Genomic DNA, 10,408 nt, shown 5'->3' on the forward strand with positions numbered 1-10,408 from the left:
AGAACTATTTTATCCATGACTCCAACTCTCCAAGTTGCACAATTACTTAGGTCGTAATAAAAGAATTCCTCTAATCCTCTCATTCAAAGATTATTAGCGTCACATAAATAATTAATTTGTGATTCGAAGATTATTGAAATGACATTATAATATAGCTAGCGACCGTAAATTATTACTCCTTTCCTGTTCTCGATAAGATGTTAAAGTTTTATTTTTTTTACTTACCAAATGAGTGACGTAATAGATACAATTCTAAAATCAAAATCTAGTGCCACAAGAGTTTTATTATGGATAATCTCTCATTTTTGGAATTTCTTAAACTACACATATGTAAAAATTAAATAAGTTATATATATACTGAAGTACTCATTTGGTAGTTTTGGCCTCTACTGTTAGCTGATACATTCAATTCATGCTGACAAGATATTAATTACGTAGTTTATGAGTAATTCCATAAAATTAACATTGGATCAAAGTCCTTGATATAGGTCAACTCTTTAGTACGGATATATATAAATTACCCTTCTTAATTATATTATTATACCAACCTTTTATGTCTCATATGCATAAAACCATAGATTAATGTCCTTAATAGTCCTCATTAACTACCTTTTTTTAAAGCTCACAACGACTTGAAAGAAACATTATACATGCATGGTGAGCCATTGGTTTCAATATATATTAAGTTTGTTATTATTCTTAATCTTAACTAGATTACTAAAGATTGATTTATAATTGACTATCATCATGTCATTAGTGATGAGTTAGTATGATTAGACAATAATATAACAACATTACAACAAGAGTAACTACCAATAAAACAATCTAATTACTATTATTACTAGGCTAATTAAAGCATGTAATAATAGTTTAATAACACCCATCATTAGCATTAGCAAAATAATTTTTATATAAAGTGAATGAATAATTAAAGTTAATTATTAGCATAATTATAGTCAAGGTTCATGAAATGCGGGTGAAGTAAATGATGTCACATAAAAATTGCACGGTTTTGTAAAGGTTAATTAAAAATTAGATTAATAATAATAAGGTGGTGTAGCCTTTTTAATGACATTTGCAAGCCAAGCTTTAACCAATTTGATTTGATAAGTTTAGTTGTTTAAGATGCACTGTCTTATTCTTTTCTTTTCTCGATCTCTCTTTTTCTTGCTCCCTTTCTTTCTCTTCTTTTCTTTTCTTAACCTTATACTTCTATTATTCCTTTCCTTCTTACCAAAGTTATTCATGATTTTTTGGTTTGGTTTCTTTGAACGTGTTCTTCTTTTTCACTTTTGTATAGCAATGATTTTATTTTGTTATGTTACTATATTTTTGTTTGTATATCTATTGGTCATGGCGTAGATGTAATTGCTGAACCTTATTTCATGTTTAACTTTTACCAAGTACGATTTTTTTTTTAGAATGGGGGAAATTTAATTTAAATTAAGCACACGTGTACATACATACGAGCTGTGTCTAGTTAATTCCCCAGATTTTGTTTATCTGAGGGTATAATTGTCATTTCAAGTCCAATGGAGGGGTACATGCATTTTTCATGTACTAGTTGAGGGGTACATGTGTAATTTCCTAAATGCAAGTTGCAAATAATAATTGGACAGCTAACCAAAAATACTGAATAAATCACCACGCTCTTTTAATAAATTTACAGAAATGTCACCATATTAACAAAAATTAATTTATCTGGCACATAAATTTGTATTTGCCCCGTCTATACTTCCCCAAATTTCAAGACATGGAACTATACAATAAGATTATGTTAATAAAGGCCAACTCACAAATCATTCTTTGTCTTTATTTACATATGGCTAAGGTCTAAGGATGCTCAATTCCTAGGTCAACAAACAATCTCTTATTTCACTTAGGAGGAGAAGAGCTTTTAATTAGAACATGCTGTTGAGACTTAAAATTCCTACTTATCATTAATATGGCCAGTAGCTAGGTGTTCCAGTTTGCATTGGTAACTAATTTGAAACAATTATTCTTTCCATTACCATGATCACAAAACTTCTTGAGTGTGGTAATATAATCATGGAATCGGATTATCCCTATTTAGTTATGTGATCGTTATGGGAGCTAGGGTGTTAAACAATAACCATGAATTTGATGATGTATCAATGGCAATCGTGTACCACATTTTATAAATAAGTTATCCACAACTGCCCACTATTATATTTATGTTGAAAAATTATGGTTATCATACTAATAGACGTCTATACCATACATGGAAAGAAAGTTTGGAGAGATGCATGAACTAAATCTATACTAGAATCGATAAGCAAAATTTGGCAATCTAAATTTTAAGAGTTAGACGCTTATATGGTTATAATTTCAACATAAATTGTGTTGAAATTCAATATCTATCGGTATTTTTAAAAGTAAAAGTTACAATTTGATTACCCTTCCCCTTTAGATTTGATTGATTGACATACATTAATTAAAAAAAAATTCTTTTGCTTATATCTAACAAATACTAGGTATGCTTTATTAATTACTATTTAAAATATCATCTAATAATTTAGTTGTCATTTCACATGTAATTAAGCGAAATATGCCAGAAGCTCAAACAATATACAATATTGAAGTAAATTTGTCGTATTTGCAAACTGTTGTATGGAAAATACGCAACATGATCGTCTTTTTTTCAAAAGAAAATTGTGCAAATAGTTAATTCAATAATTTTCTAAATTCAAAAAGTTCAACCAAAAAACAATTTTATTTTTTTGAAATGACATTTATGCATCCAAACTCTCAAACCATATACACAAATACACTGTATACATGGATCCACCACAAGTATTGTAGTCATTTTCAATGAACTTATGAAAACAAATGAAAACTTTATACTACTAATAATAATATACTCCCAAAACATTTGGATCCTTTTACCAAAATCATTCATTTTTTTTAACACTTATTAACAAATTAAACAAAACTATCATTAACGTAACGTCTCTCCAAAGATTCACAAAACCCCAAACTAAATAAAACTCTAATCCACTGTTCTACCTTTTTATGTCTTCTTTGCCCCAATTCTTTCACCGACCCCACTCTTCACTGCTACACTCCTTTTTTTTCTTCCTGTTCTTGGAGTTTTTTTTTTTTTTTTTTGCCAGAAATTTACTCAACAAGTGTCGAATTTTTCTGGGGTTATCTCTGAATTTAAGATTACAGCAGAGTTTTGGATGATTTCCCACATTTTTTTGGCGGAAAAAAAGCTGATTTCTGGGTTGGAAATGCTAAATCTGCTTCAATTTTCATCTGGGTATCTTAAATCTTCGTGAAATTTCAACAATTTTTGCTGAATTCGTGGTTTTGGGTCTTCAATTATACAATGTGAGTTGGGGTTTTTATTAAATTGTTTTAGATGATAATGGTGGCTGCCATTTCTGAATTTGGTACTCATAGAAACCCAGCAAATTCTCGGCCGCCATTGTTGCAGCAGGAGAGAGAAAATGGTGTTCATCAACAGCAACAACAACAGCAACAGCAACAACAGCAACCCAGAAGACTCAGACCCAGAGAAGTTCCTTCAAGGTATATGTCAATTTCTTCTTCTTCTGCAAATAGTAGCACAACAACTAGTACAACTACCACTAATTCAACTTCAAGTACTTCAACTTCTTCTTCAATTTCTAGAAGATTTCCTTCCCCTGTAACAGCTAGAAACAATAGAACTCCGGTGACGCCGAAGCGGTCGCAATCTGTGGACCGGAGGCGATCTGGGACTGTAAAACCTACTCCTGTTGCCAATGCTGGTGAAATTTCAGCTGCCACTAAGCTTTTAGTCACTTCAACTAGGAGTTTATCTGTCTCTTTTCAAGGGGAATCGTTTTCGCTTCCGATTAGTAAGACTAAGGCTGTGAATCAGGGTAATGGGAGTAGTAATAGTGCTAGGAAGGCTACACCTGAGAGGAGGAGAGGGACTCCTGTAAAGGGGAAGGTTGATGGAGGTGGAGATCAAGTTGATAACTCGAACTCGAATTCTAAGCCTGGTGATCAGCAACGATGGCCTGCTCGAAACCGGGAATTGAATATGTTGTCCAGGAGTTTAGACTGTTCTAATAACGAGAGTAAGGAGTATCTTGGATCTAGTGTTGTGGCTAGGGCATTGAAGGATTCTTTTCTTGATGAGAGTAGAAGGGCGTCATTTGATGGGATATTGAACCTTGACTCGAGTAATGGTGATGTTTTGAATGGGATAAGGGGTGCTATGGATGAGAATTCTGTGAATGATTCTTCTGTTCCGTCTGATCTTACAGCTTCGGATACTGACAGTGTTTCTTCTGGTAGCACTTCTGGAGCGCAGGATGTTAATAATGGGTCTCATGGGCGTAGTGTGCCTCGTGGTATTGTAGTCTCGGCAAGGTTCTGGCAGGAGACTAATATGCGGTTAAGGAGACTACAGGATCCTGGGTTGGGGTTGTCACCAAGTCCTACATCAAAGTTTTCTGCCCCTCCGAAATTAAGCCAGTCAAGAAAGTTCAGTGATGGGCCTATGTCATCTCCCAGGGCAATGTCATCACCTATTCGAGGTGCTGTCAGAGCAGCTTCTCCTAGTAAGCTTATGAACACACCAATATCTTCACCAATGAGGGGAGTTAGTCCATCTCGGGTGAGAAGTTCCATTGGAAGCTCTGTCGGTTGTAGTCCGTGGGATACACCATCTGTTCTAAGCTTTGCAGTTGATGTTCGAAGAGGCAAGGTTGGGGAGAATCGAATTGTTGATGCCCATCAGTTGAGACTTCTTTATAACAGACAATTACAATGGCGGTTTGTTAATGCTAGAGCAGATGCTGCCTTATCAGTGCAAAGACAGAATGCCGAGGTACACTACCATTATTTGTGCACTTTTCTTTTGAATTATCTTAAAATGATACATTCGTAACCAGGAAACATACTTGATTCGATTATCAGAATTAGGCAACAAGGGAGTTTTTTTTATGGATATTGTTACTAATTAATGTAATTATTTTTTCTGCCCTTTTCCCCTCATTGAGAAGGGCGGAACTATATGTTAATTTTAATCCCATCTCAAGAGAGCTCATTGACATGGAGATGAAAAGGGAAGTAATATTCTTCCTTTTTAAATAAATCATCGACTATTAATACAACCTTGCTGTACTTGTTACTGATTGGTGAGCATAGGCTTTAAAATAAGTTCCTTTTGTTTTTCTTCCTTCTTCCATATTGTCTTGTTTTCACCAATGTGCATATCATTTTTTGTTATATGATATTAATGCTTAGATAATTTTGTGAAACACATAGGGGTTGGGCGAAAAGGCTTTTGGTAAAACATTTACTTTTGTCCAATTTCCTGACGCTAGTTTAAGAACAAAGATAGAAATAAATATAATAATCAGGTTTTTTGGATTTTGTCATTAATGACTTTATCCAAAGTATGTCAGTGTTGTCATACTTAATTTATGACTTAATAGATATGGGCTGGGGGGGATCTTGGATATACAAGCTTCAAGATTATAACCTTCAATTTTCATTTGTGAGGACTGAGGAGTCAGTAGATCTTGAATATTTAATTGACTGTAATAGTAAGGTATGTTTTTATTTAGGGGATGTCAATTGATTTTGCAGCTTTGCGCTTAGCAAACATAGCCTGCTTTGAAGCAGAAGCCTCTATTTTCATGTGACTTTTTGAGATTCGTCATCTCATCCAGCTTAGATCTATTTAGAGAAATTCTGTGCTCTGTCTTACCTATCTAATTAAGCTGTTGTGAGTGTTGTCTATCTTAGAAAGCTAAAGAAAATCTTGTATTTACATGCTTGAGCACTGTAGCTTACTAATAGTAAAAAGAATTGAACAAGAGTAGAACAATTTCTAGTTGGAAGACTTTCAAAGGCTCTATGTACATATGCAATTCTCTGGGTCAATCTTGCTGTTATCGGAGAGAAAGTTTCTTGTAGTTTACATTATGGCTCATCCTGCTCCCTTGGGTACTGAGTACTTAATACCTGGAAGGAAGGGTTGAGATTATAATAATGCTGGTGGACCAGGAAGGTTAAATTAGTACTCAGTTCATACTATTCTGTGTCATACCTGAAGCTCAATTACAGCAGGTAAAGTTTGTGAATAATTTGCATCAGAAGAATAGTGTATTAAAAATAAGTCAGAAAACCTAGCTAAAGATAAGTGTCGATACCTGCAAATACCTATAATGTATGACTTGTAACTATCAGGTGTGTAGACTGTAAGAAACAATTAATTTTATTACAAAATTTGTATTTGAAGATCCAGGTGGAATTGGACTCCCCTCTTTGATTAATTCGGCATCGCTGCAGAAGGTTATGCTTGTCCTGTCCTGTCCCGTCAAGTGTTAACCTTGCACTGGTATTTCTAACACAAATGTGTGCAAAGTGGCTGATCACTTGATCTGACTTGTGAAGAACTTCATCTATATGACTTTACTATTACATTGAAAATTTTAACTTGACTGCTTAGGTCTTTTCAATATATTTCTAGTAAATCGATTTGAAAGTTTTGCTTAGAATTTGTGGAAAGTTTGTTTGTTCATGTGATTTATTAGTATTTGTATGTTTAATGTTTTTGCCATATGTGTGTTATAAGATATTTTTGGGTCTTGCAGAAAAATTTGTGGAATGCGTGGATAGCAATAACTGCTTTACGTGACTCTGTCAGACATAAAAGAACACAAGTACAACTACTGAGGCAAAAATTGAAGCTCAGCTCCATCCTTCGGGGACAAGTATAAATTCTTATTCATCCTTCTTTTTGTTTATCTCCTTGTTTGCACCATTTTATGTGCTATTAATCTTATGTCGTTGCTGTTCTCTAGTATTTTTACTATTTCGTATGCTGATTTGAGATTCTATCTATCCTTTTCTCGTGGAATTGTTTGTTAATATTTTAGGATCTTAAGATTCTCAACTCTTTGGCAGCTTGAGAATGGAGTGACTAATTGTTATTGTTATTTCAACTTTTGGAGGGCTTGAGAGTTTCACTGCTGTTACTGGTGGTGATTTAGGAAATACTTCTCCGAAATCTAGTATTGTTATGTGTATTGTGTATTAGTTGATAAACAGTCAGATGCCCCATTGCCCTCTACTGCCTAAGAAAACTTGGCATAGGTACAATATATACTTTTTGATAGCTTTTTCACTGTAAAACAATACTTTGTATTCACTTACTGCATTAGTGCACTTATCGACCAGATGTCATAAACACAAGTTAAAATATTTTTACTTTTCATTGATGACTGTTTAGTCTGAACTATTCTATAAAGTGTAGCAAAGATTGTTCAAGCAATTTGAGGCTGGAAAGATGAGGTTCTCAATCATTATCTTGCAGCCTGCTCCTGATAAAGTGTCATTTCCTTCCTTTCCAAAATGGAAGTAACTATAAACCTACAACTGATGCCATTGTATAATACACTAACACATGTTTGTAAGAATCAATTTCTACATTAAGTACTATAAATTTTTAGAAAGCCACTTCTGCCACTTGGTATAGGTTTTGCTCTCTCTTTTTTTTTTTTTTTTTTTTCCTTGAACATTTTGTAAGTTTCTAAGTCTACTTGATGTTTGTATGGCTATCTTCTTGGTCAGTTGTGAGGAACTAATTTACTTGCATCATTTCATTTGTAGATGGCATATTTGGAAGAGTGGTCCCTTCTGGATAAAGATCACACCAATTCCTTGCTAGGAGCTATTGAGGCATTAAAGGCTAGCACCCTTCGTCTTCCAGTAGTTGGGGGAGCAACTGTATGTTGTACATATATTAATATGCAAGTGCAGAAATAATGGATACGTAGAGTTTTGTAATGATCTTTTTGTTTATTGTCATTAACAGGCTGATATTCAGAGTGTAAAGGAAGCTGTTGGTTCAGCTGTCGATGTAATGCAGTCCATGGCTTCTTCAACTTGCTCTCTTTTGACTAAGGTAGAGTTTCTGCTTATCATATGTTCCCCTTGATTCCATTTGTTTGCTCCATATCAAATTTATATAGGCTTGGAAACTACAAAAGGAAGTTTGATATATAAGGAATAAGGATTTACTATCTCAATTCACCCTTATCCCATGTATTTGTGTGTAGGGGCTATAAATGGGAATAACACTCCCCCCTCCCCCCCCCCCCCCCCCAAAAAAAAAAAAAAAAATCCCTCCATTTCTATTTCTATATTTAGGGAGGTGTGGTATATAAGAAATTAAGAGGGAGGGGTAAGACATGAGGATGACAAGAAAATTGTTCCGTTAATCAGAAGAATGGAGTGCAGTAAGGGCATTTATTAAATTTGTTGCACATCTCCATCTTTTTCTTTACTCATACCAAACTGAGAAAGATGGATAAATTGAATGAACCTATCCAAGTCCCTATCCCCATTTCATATCAATGTACTGTAGGAGGCTATCATGCGATAGGCTTGCATATGCAAAGTATAAGGTATTCAATAAATAAATCTTTTTGGGGTTAAATATTCAATGATGATTGAAAAAAAAAATCTAGATATGTCTTAGGCAATATGTTTTCTTGAGTCTCCTCACCAATATAAGCTTTTATTTCCAGTGCCTCAATTCTCAGCCAAACTAATATAAACTTTCATTTTCAGCTGGCCCCTTCACTTCATTGATGAAAACAAAACTTTTCTGTTTTTCATTGGTCAATACATGGCAATAGGTGTAGACTTTATACTTTTTCTAATACATGGTGACAGTGAAATAACTTGACTTCATAAATTAAAATACTGAGAATTGAACAAAATTGATTAATTCTGAATTAATGTTTAACCAAAGGTATCATACTACATTAAATATAGCTTTTGAGTTCAGTTTTGTAGTACTAATTATTGTGTTAAGATAGTTTCCTGCAAACTATTGGTATGCTGATGGGATCATAATTTGCCAAATTTCCATAATTATTTTCTTAAAAACAATTTAAACAACTCAGATAAAGCCTAATATTGAAGTAGGTGATAATTTAGCAAAAAGGTAATGATTTTCAGGCAAAATCATCACAAAAGGTTTATGTTTTATGAAAGGTGTAGTTGTCTAGTGTTAATGTAATATCCTAGCACCAAATGTTACCTCTTGTTTCCTGCCTGAAGATAATACCTATTAGTAAACCTAGTCAGGCCTAGAATGTGTGGAAAAGATTATGGTGATGATAAAAATGACTAATTAATTAATTATGTAGAGCTATTTTGCAATACACCCTAGAAGAACGTAGTATCTCTCTAGATCTGGAAAAAGCGAAAGGCCATCTGTAGCTGGCATCTTAATGGATTAATGTCTCAAGAGTGCTGACAAGATCTTAGAGCAAAAACTTTTGTATATAGTGTATTAATGGTAAACTGAATAGAAAGTAGTGGAAAGAAATTTATTACTGTGATATGAGCGGTAATCATTGGGACTAAGGCTTTGTTGTTATGTTGTTTATATGAATGCTAATTTTCTTGGCTCAGAAGCCAAGTAAATAGATATTTGTATTTGATAAGGCTTGTGAAAAGTTCTAATGCCCCTTTGCAGAGTTTACGGTAGTGTTATTTTGATCCTTATATGAATAAACCTAATCTGTTGTGTATATTTGTAGGTGGAGGAAGTGAATTCATTGGTGGCTGAACTGTCAAATATTGCTACAAAAGAAAGGGTCTTGCTTGAAAAAAGCAAGGAAGTATTGTCCATGTTAGCCGCCATGCAGGTTAGATCCCGAAACTTGGTGTTCCTTCTCTAGATATATACAAAGTTTAATTTTGTAATCTGACAGACAATCCTACTGTTGGAAATCAGGTCAAAGATTGTAGCTTGAGGACGCATACATTGCAGCTTAACCGCTCACATTTAGCCTGACAAGTGACAACACGTCTGTAGTACTAATCCTGGATTGACAATTGATTTTAAAAACAACCCGCTAACACACACACGGACAGCTTCTTTGATGGTAGTCAGAAGCAGCAACTGGAGATAAGAAGGGACGGATAACTTTAGATTGGCTATCATGATTGGCATATTTTTTTTGATCTGCTTAGTCGTGTTTCATGTCTTTTAGAAGCAGTATCTCCAGTAGCGATATCATCCTTAATGTAATCAGTTGTATCCACGGTTGCTTTTCTTATCTTTTACATTTATGGATGGGTGAAAGATGGTGTATGTAAATAGTGTAATTTCTGAGTCACTTGAGTTAGTTCCTAGTTTTCATATTTGTGCCATTGCTGATAGAAGATCATGCCTAAATCTCTGCATTGATACAATAACTCAAATGAACACTAAACCACTAACCCTGAGTCCCTGACTGCCTGAGATATTCAACTTGTGAGTTGCACAATTGAAACAAAGCTTATGCACACAAAATAAAACCATCTTACTTGCCCAAGTGCAAAGTGTGTGATGTAAGAGAGTGTATCTAGAGTTAGATGTGCC

General features: G+C 34.2%; 1 protein-coding gene across 2 annotated transcripts; it reads left to right on the forward strand.

Annotated features, from left to right (window-relative positions):
- Positions 1-3,123: 3,123 nt before the first annotated feature.
- On the forward strand, positions 3,124-10,197 carry LOC145634698 (QWRF motif-containing protein 2-like). 2 transcript variants are annotated; one of them, XM_081686097.1, is made up of 7 exons: positions 3,124-3,555; positions 3,681-4,846; positions 6,621-6,740; positions 7,639-7,755; positions 7,844-7,933; positions 9,582-9,689; positions 9,779-10,197. In XM_081686097.1, the coding sequence occupies exons 1-7, from the start codon at positions 3,474-3,476 to the stop codon at positions 9,836-9,838; spliced, it is 1,743 nt and encodes a 580-aa protein (XP_081542223.1). In that variant the 5' UTR covers positions 3,124-3,473; the 3' UTR covers positions 9,839-10,197. The 2 variants fall into 2 exon arrangements, with proteins under 2 accessions (XP_081542223.1, XP_081542222.1); XM_081686096.1 differs by having other exon boundaries at positions 3,124-4,846.
- The last annotated feature ends 211 nt before the right edge of the window (positions 10,198-10,408 follow it).

Source organism: Chenopodium album, chromosome 6 (genome assembly GCF_948465745.1).
Source record: "Chenopodium album chromosome 6, dcCheAlbu1.1, whole genome shotgun sequence".
In the NCBI taxonomy this organism is placed as follows: domain Eukaryota; kingdom Viridiplantae; phylum Streptophyta; class Magnoliopsida; order Caryophyllales; family Amaranthaceae; genus Chenopodium; species Chenopodium album.